This window comes from Haematobia irritans, chromosome 5 (genome assembly GCF_050003625.1).
Source record: "Haematobia irritans isolate KBUSLIRL chromosome 5, ASM5000362v1, whole genome shotgun sequence".
Lineage (NCBI taxonomy): Eukaryota > Metazoa > Arthropoda > Insecta > Diptera > Muscidae > Haematobia > Haematobia irritans.
Genome location: NC_134401.1, coordinates 12,418,902 through 12,435,750, shown reverse-complemented (window position 1 = coordinate 12,435,750; position 16,849 = coordinate 12,418,902). Strand labels below are relative to the sequence as shown.

The 16,849-nt window shown below is 27.3% G+C and overlaps 2 protein-coding genes across 4 annotated transcripts in view; both read right to left on the bottom strand.

Annotated features, from left to right (window-relative positions):
* Positions 1-2,111: 2,111 nt before the first annotated feature.
* AGBE (1,4-alpha-glucan-branching enzyme) lies at positions 2,112-8,558 on the bottom strand. The gene is made up of 5 exons (XM_075311065.1): positions 8,380-8,558; positions 6,483-6,652; positions 5,649-6,417; positions 5,417-5,588; positions 2,112-3,172 (listed from the first exon to the last, which is right to left on the bottom strand). The coding sequence occupies exons 1-5, from the start codon at positions 8,469-8,471 to the stop codon at positions 2,306-2,308; spliced, it is 2,070 nt and encodes a 689-aa protein (XP_075167180.1). The 5' UTR covers positions 8,472-8,558; the 3' UTR covers positions 2,112-2,305.
* Positions 8,559-11,791: 3,233 nt separating this feature from the next.
* The window catches only part of LOC142239280 (uncharacterized), a 63,135-nt gene continuing 58,077 nt past the window's right edge, over positions 11,792-16,849 (bottom strand). For all 3 annotated transcript variants that reach the window (XM_075311060.1, XM_075311061.1, XM_075311062.1), the window contains exon 10: positions 11,792-15,061. In XM_075311060.1, coding sequence (XP_075167175.1) covers positions 13,525-15,061 — 1,537 coding nt within the window. In that variant the 3' untranslated portion in view covers positions 11,792-13,524. The remainder of the gene's footprint in view (positions 15,062-16,849) is intronic.

Sequence of the window (16,849 nt, the reverse complement as noted above, 5' to 3'; positions counted from 1 at the left end):
GTTTATTCACATTCATTGGAGTTTTCATCCCTTTTTGATTATTCCCCAGTGCCATGAAGATGGGGTAGAACCACGATTGCCACTCGAGCCAACAATAATCTAACAAAATTTGTAGAAAATTCTACCAAAAAACTACCAAACATAAAAATCTTCTATAGAAAGTTTTATTTCTATAGAAAATTTTGACAAAATTTTATTTCTATAGAAAATTTTTTCAAAATTGTATTTCTATCGAAAATTTTTCCAAAATGTTATTTCTATAGAAAATTTTGTAAAAATTTTATTTCTATAGAAGATTTTGTCAAAATTTTATTTCTATAGAAGATTTTGTCAAAATTTTATTTCTATAGAAAATTTTGTCAAAATTTTATTTCTATAGAAAATTTTGTCAAAATTTTATTTCTATAGAAAATTTTGTCAAAATTTTATTTCTATAGAATATTTTGTCAAAATTTTATTTCTATAGAAAATTTTGTCAACATTTTATTTCTATAGAAAATTTTGTCAAAATATTATTTCTATACAAAATTTTGTCAAAATTTTATTCCTATAGAAAATTTTGTCAAACTTTTTTTTTATATAAAAAATTTTGTCAAAATTTTATTTCTATAGAAAATTTTGCCAAAATTTTATTTCTATAGAAAATGTTGACAAAATTTTATTTCTATAGAAAATTTTGTCAAAATTTTATTTCTATAGAAAATTTTGTCAAAATTTTATTTCTATAGAAAATTTTGTCAAAATGTTCTATAGAAAATTTTGCCAAAATTTATTTCTATAGAAAATTTTGACAAAATTTTATTTCTATAGAAAAATTTGTCAAAATTTTATTTCTATAGAAAATTTTGTCAAAATTTTATTTTTATAGAAAATTTTGTCAAAATTTTATTTCTATAAAAAATTTTGTCAAAATTTTGTTTTTATAAAAAATTCTGTCAAAATTTTGTTTTTACAGAAAACTTTGTCAAAATTTTATTTCTATAGAAAATTTTGTCAAAATTGTATTTCTATAGAAAATTTTGTTTCTATAGAAAATTTGCCAAATTTTTATTTCTGTATAAATTTTTTTCAAAATTTTATTTCTATAGAAATTTTTTTGACAAAATTTTATTTCTGTGGAAAATTTTGTCAAAAAATTTTGTTTTTATAGAAAATTCAGTCCAAATTTTGTTTTTATAGAAAATTCTGTCAAAATTTTGTTTGTACAGATTTTATAGAAATTTTATTTCTATAGAAAATTTTTGGAGAAGAATATTTTGCAAATCTACCAAACATCAAGAATTCATCAATATATGGGAGCTGTATATAAATCTGAACCGATTAAAAACAAAACACATCAGGCTTTGGTAGACCAGCAATATATGTGACTATCGAAGACTGTGACACGTGAGATTTTATGGTCCAGGACGTATATTTCTGCTGGTCACATTTTCATTGAGGTTTAGTGCAATAAAATCTCATGGTCCGTTAAAATATATATATATATATACATATATACATATATATATATATATATATATATATATATATATATATATATATATATATATATATATATATATATATATATATATATATATATATATATATATATATATATATATATATATATATATATATATATATATATATATATATATATATATATATATATATATATATTTTAACTAATATGTAAATAACAATCTCTCCGTGTAGGTCATATAAAAAGGCCGACTTGATTACAACTGCTATTGCATAAACAAAAACTATTAATTGTTTTTTAATGTTTGAAGTTTTTTAAAGGTCCAATTTGTACCATTCAACTGTTTTGGGCTTATTGTAACAGTATTTCTATTATTAAATAGTCCGGAGAGAATTTATTATTTCGAATCAGCAGAAAATTTCAGCAAACTACTGATTTTTCAGCAGTATGTCTGCTTTTCCAAAATAGCAGATTATTTGCTGTTTTAGCAAAAAAAATGCTAGCAATTTTTGTGAATCGTATGAGTCGTACAACTTTCTTTTTGAGAAAAAAAACACGGATTCTTACCCAATGTATTGATATTTGCAAATGCAGAAGTAGCTATTACCTTTACTTGTCCATATTTGCTCAGAAAATAATTCATCACTTTAGTTTCCAGTTTTTGTATTTTTCTTATCAAAAGTAAATTTATTCTACAAAAATTTTTAACATTTTATAAAAAATATATATTTAGAGAGTATATTTTCATTGTTACATATACATGCAAGTATATGTAAAGAAAACAGAAAATCAGATACAATTATTTATATCACTTCCAATGGAATTCTATTGATAATGACCTTAATCACTAATATGTTCATACACAACAGCAGTACGTGCTGGTGTATAGACTTCAAAGAAATTCTCCCTTCCACCATAGTGTTCAGCTCTAGTAACATGTTTGCAATTCTTATCCAGGCGATTGAAGCCTCCAAATTGTTCATCATCTGAGGAAAGACAAATTTTATAGGTACCAGCCCAATTAGTGCCCACACGATATCCCGTAAAACTTTGCGTTGGATGAAAATTGAATACGAATACCAAACCGGCTCTCTCGAAGGCTATAATCTTGTCACCTTCATGCTTCCAGCTTACATAGCCTGAATCACTATGTAACCAACCGAAACGTTCTTCCAATTCATTCATGGCACGATCAAACTCATTGAGAAATTTATATTTTAACATTTTATCATCCACCAAATTCCATTGTCGTCGAGCATAATGATATGAATCATTATTGCCAATACGTGGAAAATCCAACCATTCGGGATGACCAAATTCATTGCCCATAAAGTTAAGATAGGCCTCTCCGCCTAAGGCATGTGTAATTAGACGTATCATTTTATGCAAGGCCAGACCACGGTCAATAATCAGACTAGGTTCGGAGAGTGTGGACATGTGTGTGTACATTTCTTTATCCATTAGCCAAAAGGCGATTGTTTTATCACCCACCAAAGCTTGATCATGAGATTCAGCATAGGCAACGGTATTTTCTTTCCATCGGCGATTTGTCAGGGTATGGACAATATCTCCCATTTTCCATTGATCATCTTGAAATTCCTTTAGCAATTCAATCCATTTATCGGGTATGGCCATACCTAAACGGTAGTCAAAACCAATACCACCTTCAGCAATGGGACGGCAAAGTGTTGGCATTCCAGAAACATCCTATAAGAATAAACATATATAATTTATAATTGAGTTTTTAAATGAAGACTGAAAAGTCTCTTTTCGACGTATAAAGTTCGAAGTTGATTATCTGTGATATTCAAATTGTCAAATTGATTTTTCCTGATTTTCTAAGTTTTAAATATCTTAGGAATGGGCTAAACTACTCCCGATATAACAATTTTTAACAAAACATAAAAAGAAGGAAAATCGATTTCTAAGTACGTCGAATTATCAAAAGTTTTTGAAAAAGGCGAAAGGCGCAGTTGCCACTCAAGCCAAAAATAATATACCAACATTTTGAAAAAAATTTACCAAAAACTACCAAACAAAAAATGTGGCAATTTTATTTGTATAGAAAATTTTGTCAACATTTTATTTCTATAGAAAATTTTGTCAAAATTTTATTTCTATAGAAAATTTTGTCAAAATTTTATTTCTACGGAAAATTTTGTCAAAATGTTATTTCTATAGAAAATTTTGTCAACATTTTATTTCTATAGAAAATTTTGTAAAAAAAATTTATTTCTATAGAAAATTTTGTCAAAATTTTATTTCTATAGAAAATGTTGTCAAAATTTTATTTCTATAGAAAATTTTATCAAAATTTATTTCTATAGAAAATTTTGTCAAAATTTTATTCCTATAGAAAATTTTGTCAAAATTTTATTTCTATAGAAAATTTTATCAAAATTTGCTTCTATAGGAAATTTTGTCAAAATTTTATTCCTATAGAAAATTTTATCAAAATTTTATTTCTATAGAAAATTCTATAGAAAATTTTCCGTAGAAATAAAATTTTGGCAAATTTTTCTATAGAAATAAAATTTTCCGTAGAGATAAAATTTTGACAAAATTTTCTCTAGAAATAAAATGTTGGCAAAATTTCCTATAGAAATAAAATGTTGACAAATTTTTCTATAGAAATAAAATTTTGACAAAATTTTGTAAAAAAATTTATTTCTATAGAAAATTTTGTCAAAATTTTATTTCTATAGAATATTTTATCAAAATTTGTTTCTATAGAAAATTTTGTCAAAATTTTATTCCTATAGAAAATTTTGTCAAAATTTTATTTTTATAGAAAATTTTATCAAAATTTGTTTCAATAGAAAATTTTGTCAAAATTTTAGTTCTCTAGAAAATTTTGTCAAAATTTTATTTCTATAGAAAATTTTGTCAACATTTTATTTCTATAGAAAATTTTATCAAAATTTATTTCTATAGAAAATTTTGTCAAAATTTTATTTCTATAGAAAATTCTATAGAAAATTTTGTCAAAATTTTATTTCTACGGAAAATTTTGTCAAAATTTTATTTCTATGGAAAAATTTGTCAACATTTTATTTCTATAGGAAATTTTGCCAACATTTTATTTCTAGAGAAAATTTAGTCAAAATTTTATTTCTATAGAAAATTTTGTCAAAATTTTATTTCTACGGAAAATTTTATCAAAATTTTATTTTTATAGAAAATTTTGTCAAAATTTTATTTCCAAAGAAAATTTTGTCAAAATTTTATTTCTAAAGAAAATTTTGTCAAAATTTTATTTCTATAGAAAATTTTGTCAAAATTTTATTTCTATAGACAATTTTATCAAAATTTGTTTCTATAGAAAATTTTGTCAAAATTTTATTCCTATAGAAAATTTTGTCAAAATTTTATTTCTAGAGAAAATTTTGTCAAAATTTTATTTCTACGGAAAATTTTGTCAAAATTTTATTTCTATAGAAAATTTTGTCAAAACTTTATTTCTATAGAAAATTTTGTCAAAATTTTAGTTCTATAGAAAATTTTGTCAAAATTTTATTCCTATAGAAAATTTTGTCAAAATTTTATTTCTATAGAAAATTTTGTCAAAATTTTATTTCTATAGAAAATTTTGTCAAAATTTTATTTCTATAGAAAATTTTGTCAAAATTTTATTTCTATAGAAAATTCTGTCAAAGTTTTATTTCTATTGAAAATTTTTTCAAAATTTTATTTTTATAGAATATTTGTCAACATTTTATTTCTATAGAATATTTTATCGAAATTGTTTTCTATAAAAAAATTTTATCAAACATTTTGGTAGAATTCTACCAATTGTGGCAACCGTGGTTTCCGTATTTTAAGTACGTACTGACTGATTTTTGAATGTTTTATGGCAATGGAAAGTCGACTTCGAATTTTGTGAACGTCGAAAACAGACTTTCAGACTTAGAGTAAAAACCATTGATATTGGCACAATTATTATAGAAATACCTCTGCAATGGTTACACATTCATTATTAAGATTGTGTAGCATATAGTTTGCCAGGGCCAAGTAATTTAAGGCATCCGTATCCACATTTAATCCAAAATATTCATTATAATCTCCACTGAAACCTTCGCCAATACCGCGTGAATGATATATCATTGATGTGACACCATCAAATCTGCAATTGCATAGAAATTAAGCACAACCATACCATAAGCACACTCTATGAAAAACTCACCTATATCCATCGAAATTGTATTCATCATGCCACCATCTCAAATTGGACAAAAGGAATCGTAAAACTTCATATTCCATATAATTAAATAGACGACTATCCCATAAACTGTGCTCACCACGACTCCCGTCATGAAAGAAACAAGCATTGGTTCCATCAAATTGATTTAAACCATCTTGAACATTTTTACTGGCATGTGAATGGACAACATCGAGCAAAACGTACAGGCCATGGGAATGGGCCACATCGATCATACGTTTCAATTGTTCCGGGGTACCATAACGACTTGAAGCGGCAAAGAAACTTGTTACCTGATATCCAAAACTTGCATAATAGGCATGCTCCATTACAGCCATCACCTGTATGGCATTATAGCCTTGTTTCTTAATCCGAGGTATAATATTGTTGGCAAAATTATCATAGGAACCCACACAAGGCTCTTGTGAGGCAATGCCCACATGACATTCATATATACGCATTGATTTTGGCCTCTTCGCTTTAGGATGTTGGAATTGATAACGTTCATTTTGTGGGGGATTCCATACATACTGTTTGAAGTTAACACCTTGATTTGCTTCTTTGGGTGGTTGCTTCACATACACAGCCCACGGTGATAAACGATCGAGAAGTTGTCCAGCCTGATTACGTATAATAACTTTAATTTCACTCAAGTGTTTAATGGGTGCTGAACCATCTGGATTGGCGGGTAAATGTAACTCCCATTTGCCAAAATCTAATTTCTTATATGGTGTTGCCTCCCATTGCCAATTATCTTTAAATATAAGGGGTGGATGTTAGTTTTGTTTGCTTATTGCTGATAATAATACAAAAACTTACTAAAGTCACCGGTGAGATAAACATCTTTAGCTCCAGGAGCCCATTCTCGGGCAACAACTGAATTATCCGGTAGAAAATGTATACCATAGTATTTGTAACCCTGGCTGAATGTTTCCATACCACCTTCTAATTTCTCAATCTTTCCATACCAATCACGAAAGACACCATGTCTGAAATATAAAGAAATAGAGATTAGTTTCTTACCCCAATAATTCATTTTATGATCCAGTACTACAATATAAAATAATTTTAAAATAGCGAAACTGTGGAATTGCTCCCTGAAAATAGGGTAGGGTTAGAAAATTTTTTCGACAGAAAATTTTGTCCAAAATTTCATTTCTATAGAAAACTTTGTCAAAATTTTGTTTCTATAGAATATTTTGTCAAAATTTTATTTCTATAGAAAATTTTGTCAACATTTAATTTCTATAGAAAATTTTGTCAAAATTTTATTTCTATAGAAAATTTTGTCAACATTTTATTTCTATAGAAAATTTTGTCAAAATTATATTTCTATAGAAAATTTTGTCAAAATTTTATTTCTATAGAAATTTTGTCAAAATTTTTTTTCTATAGAAAATTTTGTCAACATTTTATTTCTATAGGAAATTTTGTCAAAATTTTATTTCTATAGAAAATGCTTTATTTCTATAGAAAATTTGTGAAGTACCTCTTAGTTGAAGAGGAATATTTTGCAAAATCTACCAAACAGTAAAAAATCTACCACTTTTGGTAGAATTCTACCAACTGTGGCAACCGTGATCAGTTGCCGTGTTCCCCACCTGTAATCAATGGCCACATGACACGTATCACTTTTCGCATGCCCAGCCCAACCTAATTGCATCACAACCAAATTAAGTTGAACGTATCCCATCCCAGAGTTACTCGATTTGGATACAAATTCATGTACCAACAGCGAATCGCGAAATAGATGGTAACATAAAAAAATGGTTACAACAACAACAAATTTTTATCGGCTTAGCAGTCAAGGGGCTTCCTCCCATGTCAAAAATTGAGTATCAGCGGCCGCCAATTTAATTGGGTCGGCTTCATGCTCCATGTAGGGTATATCAATGGTGGTTGGATATTATTCCGTTTTTATCGTTTGCTTGAAATTGAGAGAATAAAAATAATGCCGGCATCTCACATTCTCACTTGTTTATAAACAACTTTCCATTGGAAGAGATAAGAAGAAACGAACACAAAACATAAACATTGGAATAGCCATGCAAAGGAAAATTAGCCGATGATGATATCTTCTTTAACTTCAATGCAATCTTTGGGTGTTTGGGGAACCAACATGCCATACGCCAATTTGGCTTCTAAATGTAAATGTTCGATATGTGAGAACAAAACAGTCCATGGGACACGAAACTAAATTTAATCGACGAAACATGCACTCGACCTTGATAAGAGAAATTGCCGGTTTTTTTGTTTTTAGTGTGTAGAAGATTAGTTCATAATAGAAAAGTGATTGAGAGATGGAAGAAAATTTAAGGGATTTTGTTTTATTTTTCTTTTATTAATTAATGTCTGGTCAATTGATCTTTGTATTTTGATTTATTGTAAGTTTTTTTTTTTGTTTGCCAAGCCCCCCTAAAGGGAGAGTGAAGATATTGACTCTATCCATAATAATTTTGTTAAATTTCTTTAACCTTCACATGACATTGCCACATAAAAGATATGTCCTAATGTTTAAATATTACACAATTTGTGGAAATGGAAATTGCTGTGGATTTTCAATGTGGTATTTCAAAATATCTTCTTCGGTTTGTTCGAAACATTCAATCACAAATGAGGCATTAGCAATATATGTTTCCTTGTCCTGTGAGAACATCATTACCACCGAGTATTGGATGGAAAGTTTTTGTTTTTTATTTTGAACTTATATATATACCTGCGACGTATTTCCCTTTCGAAAGGTTTTAAATATGGATCTAATTTGAAGAGGCTTTCTATTTCTTTAATTTCCACTTTCATCGGATCCATTATTGTTTGATTTAACGAACGATTTTCAATTCAATTCAATTGGTAATGACCGTGCCGGCAACCTTAATGTAAGAGATTTAAATGGAGACTAGCAATGAAATTCGTTGGTTGTCAAGCATATAGCTTTATTGGAATGTGCTTTCAAACCAACAGCTGTTTGCTGATTTGGCTTGTCTTTGGTATGGGTAGAATTTGTTACACCCTGCACATAAGTGGACTATGAAAGGGGTTGTTTTTATACTCTAAACCCGTATGTGGTCAGGGAATAATTCAATTTTTTTCTAATTAAAGTTTTATAGATTTTTTTTTAAATTTAAGTTTTATAGAAAATTTTGTCAAAATTTTAGATCTTTCGAAAATTTCGGCAAACTTTTCTATAGAAATAAAATTTTGAAAAAATTTTCTATATAAAGAAAATGTTGTCAACATTTTAGTTCTATAGAAAGTTTTGTCAACAGTTTAGTTCTACAGAAAATTTTGGCAAAATTTTAGTTCTACAGAAAATTTTAGGTCTATAGAAAATTTTTTCAAAATTTTATTTCTCTAAAAAATTTTGTCAACATTTTATTTCTATGGACAATTTTGTCAAAATTTTAGTTCTTTAGAAAATTTTAGTTCTATAGAAAATTTTGTCAAAATTTTATTTCTCTAAAAAATTTTGTCAACATTTTATTTCTATGGACAATTTTGTCAACATTTTATTTCTATAGCAAATATTGTGAAAATTTTATTCTTATAAAAGATTTTGTAGAAATTTTATTTCTATAGAAAATTTGTAAAAATTTTACTATTATAGAAAATTTTGTCAACATTTTATTTCTATAGCAAATATTGTTAAAATTTGTTTCCTATAGAAAATTGTTGTCAAAATTTTATTTCTATAGCAAATATTGTTAACATTTTATTTCTTTAGAAAATTTTTGTCAAAATTTTTTTGCAATAGAAAATTGTGTTAAAATTTTAGTCCTATAGAAAATTTGTCACAATTTTAGTTCTAAAGAAAATTTTGTCAAAATTTTAGTTCTAAAGAAAATGTCACAATTTTATTTCTATAGAACATTTTAGTTCTACAGAAAATTTTGCCACAATTTGAGGTCTATAGAAAATTTTGTCAAAATTTTAGTTCTAAAGAAAATTTTGTCAAAATTTTAGCTCTAAAGAAAATTTTGTCAAAATTTTATTTCTATAGAAAATTTTGTCAAAATTTTATTTCTATAAAAAATTCTGTCAAGATTTTATTTCTATAGAAAAATCTGTCAAAATTTTAGTTCTATAGAAAATTTTGTCAAAATTTTATTTCTATAGAAAATTTTGTCAAAATTTTATTTCCATAGAAAATTTTTGTCAAAATTTTATTTCTATAGAAAATTTATGTCAAAATTTTATTTCTATAGAAATTATGATTATTAAAATTATAAAGCTATAGACAATTCGCCCACGTGATTATTATTTTTTTGCCCGTATATATAATGCTAAACACTCAGGTATTTAAACATCGATAACACAAATGTGCTTATTTGTATATAAAATAGTGGAATCACATAAGCATCATTCAAGATATCCACAGACCCTATTGGTGATTAGTATTATGTTGGATTTTCTATAGAAACATTTTTTTCAAAATTTTATTTCCATAGAAAATTTTTGTCAAAATTTTATTTCGTTATTGTTGTTTTTGATCTCAGCTTAAAGCCATGCATTGCATCCAACCATCTTGCAGTGTATAGGGCTTTGCCCAAATAAATTTGACAAGCATACTTTTCCTCTTTTGGTTAAGCTACACTTGTAGTTTAGTCAATGCATGGCTTTAAGCTGAGATCAAAAACAACAATAACGATTGAAGAGAAGCCAACAATAACAAAAAAAAATTATTTCTATAGAAAATTTTGTCAAAATTTTATTTCTATGGAAAATTTTTGTCAAAATTTTATTTCTATAGAAATTATGATTATTAAAATCATAAAGCTATAGACAATTCGCCCATGTGATTATTATTTGTTTGCCCATATATATAATGCTAAACATTCAGGTATTTAAACATCGATAACACAGATGTGCTTATTGGTATATAAAATAATGGAATCAGATACGCATCATTCAAGATGTCCACAGACTCTATTGGTGATTAATATTATATTGGATTTTCTTATCACATTTTTCCATTTAATGCTTTTTTACTACTAATTTTAAATACAGACTTTACGATCAATTAAAGACATCATTGAATTGTATATAATTGGAATTTTTAATATTGGTTGAATGCTTTTGATGTCAGAACAGCAGGGCAATTTCTCTTAGTAATGATGGACTCACTTGCTTAAGCGGGATTTATGTCATATGACAACAAACCAGAGGCTTTCATTTGCAGTAATAATCTTCTATAGCCCCCCTTTTTAGCCAACACCTTCCCATAATTTTATTTCGACTGGGCAAAAAAAGGTTACTTCGGTTCATATCCTACTGAATTGTCTGGCATTGCAACTAGAATTAATCAGAGTGGGTGTAAAACTTTGGTTTGATGACGAAGTTTAACTTTTTTTAAAACCAAAAATTTTACAAAAAAGTTGCAGGTCCACAATCAGTGTATTACGCTTGAAGAGAGCTATGGTAAAAAAAAAACAAATTTTCCAAAAAGAAAAAAGTTTTTCCGAGGTAGACCAAGGATTTTTCAATTTGTCAGTTATATACTTGCTTCGTTATCTTGAGCCCCCCGTCTGAAAGTAAAAATGAAACACATATTTTTATGCAATGTTTTTCTTTATTTTTAATTTCATTTCTGAAATACGTTGGTTGGTTTGTTTGTTTTGCTTACAGTTAAAAATATTTTTAATAATTAAGTTGTAGATCTTTCAAGTTATTTTATCTTCCGATTTGCATTAATAAGTTTTTTGTTTGTTATTTTGCAAAAAAAAACTATGTATACCATAATGCAAAATATGATATATCCTATATTACTATCATTTTATATATTTATATAATTTCTTGTTTTCTTGCTTTTTAGATAATAGTATCGCAATAACTTTAATGTTAAATAGTAAAATTAATAATTAATGTTTTTTTCATTCACTTTTTTGTTAGACTTTTTTTTAATAAATTATAGAAGGAAAACAAAAAAGAAAACAAATTATTTTACAATGATAACGAAGAAAGAAAAAAAAAAAAAACAAAAAAATGAAACATAATAAGTAGTAGAAGTCAATAGGGTGACATGTAAATTGTTATTAGGAACGATCAGGGTTATGATCATTGAGAATATATAGTTTTATATGACAAAAATAATGATGTATATATAAGAATGGGTAAATTATTGTTATGCATGATTTTAGGGTTTGTTTGTTTTGCCTTTATTTGTTTTTGTTATATTAATGCTAAATTAAAAGTTTTATATATAAAATTAAATTTTATAACTAAGTATTAGATGGTAATAAAATAATAAATATCTTCTAAATGAGAACGGGGGGATGATTACATTAAATTACGGATGGCCTAATAAATGGGGGGAGTTGTAGTAATTTTGTGGGTTTGTTTGTTTGTTTTGCTTAAAAAGAGACGAAAATACCAACTATAATATTAATAAACACATATTTTTCTTAATAAATTATATAAAAAAATACAATATAATTAAGATAATTATTATATATTAGCATTTTAAAAAATTTATACACAAATAAACATCGCATATAGGGATGGGAGTTTTGGAACACTACTAAATAAGCTACAAGCTTTGCAAGCCAACCACCCACCCAGTCAATATTGGAAACAATCAAAAAAATATAAAGAACCTTGCTAGGATTTTTTAATACTTAACGATATATGGCTATATCAAGTATTAGTCGTTATCCTAAAGGCTTATATCTTAAGTATACAATTTACAAATAGAGTTTTGTCAAACCAGAAAAAATATTTTTCTTTGATAATCAGTGGCGAAAAAAAAAAGAAAATAATAAAACAACTTTTCACTAAAACAATAAAAATGATTAAATCTATGAAACTATCTTATAATTCTGTTTACTCTAGTGAGGGTTTGGCTTGCCATGCTTTTTTGTTTTGTCTCTCAATATGGGTTTTGAAGATCATTTTGTTTTACAAAATATAAACAATACTCTCGATTTAATTTGTGGAAAAAATCTAACTTAGCAATTTTTTTTTTTTTGGTTTTCTGTATATGTGTAATAGCTAATTTTTTTTTAATTTTTTTCATTGTAACACTATTGTATAGAATTAAATACCAACACATTTTTGTTTTGTCTTATATGAATATACATTTCATCAGTGTCCATCATCAGAGCATATTGAAGTAGGCCCCTGTTTTGTTTTTTTTTAAATTATTCTGGATTATGATTCAGACTTTTTTCCAAGTTATTGATTTTACAGTTTTACCAAAAGTAACATAATACCTATGTATGTATTAATTGCTACCATTATAAATAGTTATAAGGTATGGTTTAATGTATGCTTTTGCTTTTTGTGTTTTGTTTTTTTTTTTTTTTTACAAAAATCCGATCATCAGTTAAACTGAGATCATTTTGAACAAAAATTTTACAGTGTAATTGTTTATACAGCCTTTTGCATGGGTATTTGGGTTTATTTGGCGACCAAATGGAACGATTTTTACATAACCAAAATCATTAAATATGTCAAGGTATTGCTTTTGTGATGACTTGGCTCCATTTCTTCGGGCCCAAACACAGATGTTTGAAATATATTTGAATTCTAGTTGAAATCAAACATGTCTCAAATGTTTGGGGGTAATTACATAAAAATATTTTTTTTTTTGAAAAATTACCAAAAATCTACATTCCAAATAAGATTAAATGCAATTGAGTTTAATTTTATTTAATTAATGTCAATTGTACTTAAATTTATCTTAATTTGGTGAAATTCCAGTTTCGACTTTTAAGTGTAAAATCGAAATCTTTTGGAAAGTTTCGGTAATATTTGAAAAAAAAAAAACACAACCACCACGACTTTAGAAAAAGTACGTAGTCGGTAATATTGTGGCGGGGGGATTTGTTAAAAATCGTGCAAATTGGCCGCCGCCATTTAGTAAACCCTACGCCAGTATCTGTTGTTGGGCCTTAAGTAGTGATTCATTAGTAGTTGTAATGACTGCATGTGATGATGCTGTACTCGTGGTCTGGTGATTTGCTGAAGAAGATGGAACACTCGCTCCACCACCACTTGTAATCATTGGTATTGTTGTACCATCTGCGGTTAGTATAACCGTTGTGGCCGCAGGCGGAGGGGCTGGCGGTTGTGGTGGAGGAGCAGCAGCAGTTTGGGCATTCAATTGGGCACTAAGACTCTGTATGGCCACAATTTGCTGTTGGCCCGGCTTTGTTGGATGCGGGGCAGTGGTTGCCAACAATGCTCCCTGTGGTGATTGCAACAATATCGTATTCGAAGGCAACTGGAAGCATGTAACTGTACCATTCGGTTGTATTGCTTGTATTATTTGGCCACCACCGCTCTGGTTAGCCTGCGGATTTTGTGCTGAGTTGCTTGTGGATAACAAAACTCTAGATGTCGTGTTATTTTCATTTGTGGTGTCTATGAATTCCTCATCATCATCACCACCACCACCGGACATTAACAATTCCTGTTGTGACGATGATTCCACTTCTTCGATTAGCTCATGTTCCTCGATTTCTTGTAAAATCTCCTCCTGGGCTTCTTCAATTCCATCGTCAATAGTTTGTTCTTGCAATTCATGGATTTCACATGTCTCCGCTGAAATTTCTTCCAATTCTTCAACAGCTTCCTCATCATCATAGATCTCCTCAACATATTCCACATAGGCCGATGAATTATCAGTTTCATCATTTGATGTCAATGGTGGCGACATTAGTGTAGTAGGTATTTGAGCCAACGAATTCACACCCTCTGAGGATATTTCCATTGCACTTTCCTGGGCTATATCATGTGAATATTTAGGTGTAAGAGCTATTCCTTTGGGAATACGGAATTTTTTAATAATCTCCTCTGTTGTTATGACAGCAGCAGATGTATTCGTATTGTTCGAATTTATATGATTCGAAGAAGTCATCACCATATTATTATTATTGCTCTTGTTTTTCATTATAATCGTCGATGTGGAGGGGGATGCCAGGCAGGGATTGTTTGTGACATTTTGATTCACCAGTGTTGAATGCTTTTGTATAACACCTCCGGTCTTAGTGGAAGTTATTATTGTATTGGGATGATGCTGTTGTATAGTTTGTATGTGATGCTGAGGATTGGTTATTAAGGAGCTGCTGCTGGTGTTGCTGGTCAAAATATCGTTGTTGCCAATTTTGCGGGTTAATAAAATTTGCACCGGTTGGCAAGCTGTGGCTGCCGTTGAAGAAGTTGCCACCGTTGATGGTGTTGTGGACATTTTCTTGATGCTGTTTATGATTATAGGAGATTTGTGTATTATATTGCTGTGGCTGGTGGTGATATTGCAGTTGCTGTTGCTGTTGGGGCCTTTGATTATGGCCGGAGAACCGGTTGTTGTTATTGCCTTTATTACCTTTAAACTGTTGTTGTTGTTGTTTACCACCAATGGAGCTGTTGAAATTATGTTGCCTATCGAATTGGGGCTGTTGGAGCTATTGTGTAAAAAGGAAAAAATGGAAAAGTTAGTTAGGCCTTCTTATATTGGTTTCAAATTCGTTTAGTTTTATTAGATATTTGCATAAAAAAAGAGTGCAAATTGAACAAAAAAATGTTTGGGGAGAAAAATATTAGAATCATTAAAACCTCAATTTATTGTAAACCTTCAAAAAATAATTTTAAGGATAAACGAATGCTCACTATATGCCTAGTTGATTTAAGCAAATAGACAAATTATGAAATTTAGGCAAAGATTTCTAGAATTTAGTGAAACGGAGTGTATATTTCTCCTATTCGTGGGAACACAATGTTTTATTTGACTCATTATTTTCTGTCAGTTAAAGCTTCTCTAATGATTACACATGTGGTGTAACGTCACGGTTGCCACAGTTGGTAGAATTCTAGCAAAAATGGTAAATTTTTGTTCTGCTTGGTAAATTGGTAGAATTCATGATGGTTTGGTAGATTTTCGAAAACTATTCGCCTCTAGCTAAGGGGTACTTCACAAATTTTCTATAGAAATAAAATTAGGACAAAATTTTTTATAGAAATAAAATTTTGAAAATATTTTCTTTAGAAATACAAATTTGACAAAAATTTTCTATAGAAATAAAATTGTGACAAAATTTTCTTTAGTAATAAAATTTTGACAAAATTTTCCATAGAATAAAATTTTGAGAAAATATTCTATAGAAAATAAAATTTTGACAAAATTTTCTATAGAAATAACATTTTTGACAAAATTTTCTATAGAAATAAAATTTTGAGAAAATTATCAATAGAAATCAAAATTTTGACAAAATTTTCTATAGAAATAAAATTTTGACAAAATTTTCCATAGTAATAAAATTTTGACAAAATTTTCTATACAAATGAAGTTTTGACAAAATTTTCTATAGAAATCAAAATTTTGACAAAATTTTCTAAAGAAATCAAAATTGTGACAAAATTTTCTATCGAAATCAAACTTTTGACAAAATTTTCTATAGAAATCAAAATTTTGACAAAAATTTCAATAGAAATAAAATTTTGACAAAATTTTCTCTAGAAATGAAATTTTGACAAAATTTTCTATAGAAATAAAATTTTGACAAAATTATCTATAGAAATAAAATTTTGACAAAATTTTCTATAGAAATCAAAATTTTGACAAAATTTTCTTTTGAAATAAAATTTTGACAAAATTTTCTATAGAAATAAAAATTTTGACAAATTTTCTATAGAAATAAAATTTTGACAAAATTTTCTATAGAATAAAAAAAAAATTTCTATAGAACAAAATTTTCTCTACAAATGAAGTTTTGACAAAATTTTCTCTAGAAATAAAATTTTGACATTTCTACATAAATCAAAATTTTGACAAAATTTTCTATAGAAATCAAAATTTTGACAAACTTTTCTTTTGAAATCAAAATTATCTATAGAAATAAAATTTTGACAAAGTTATATATAGAAATCAAAATTTTGACAAAATTATCTATAGAAATCAAAATTTTGACAAAATTTTCTATAGAAATAAAATTTTGAGAAAATTTTCTATAGAAATAAAATTTTGAAAAAATTATCTATAGAAATAAAATGTTGACAAAATTATCTATAGAAATCAAAATTTTGACAAAATTTTCTTTTGAAATAAAATTTTGACAAAATTTTCTATAGAAATAAAATTTTGACAAATTTTCTATAGAAATATTTTGACAAAATTTTCTATAGAAATAAAATTTTGGCAATATTTTCTATGGAAATAAAATTTTGACAAAATTTTCATTTGAAGTAAAATTTTG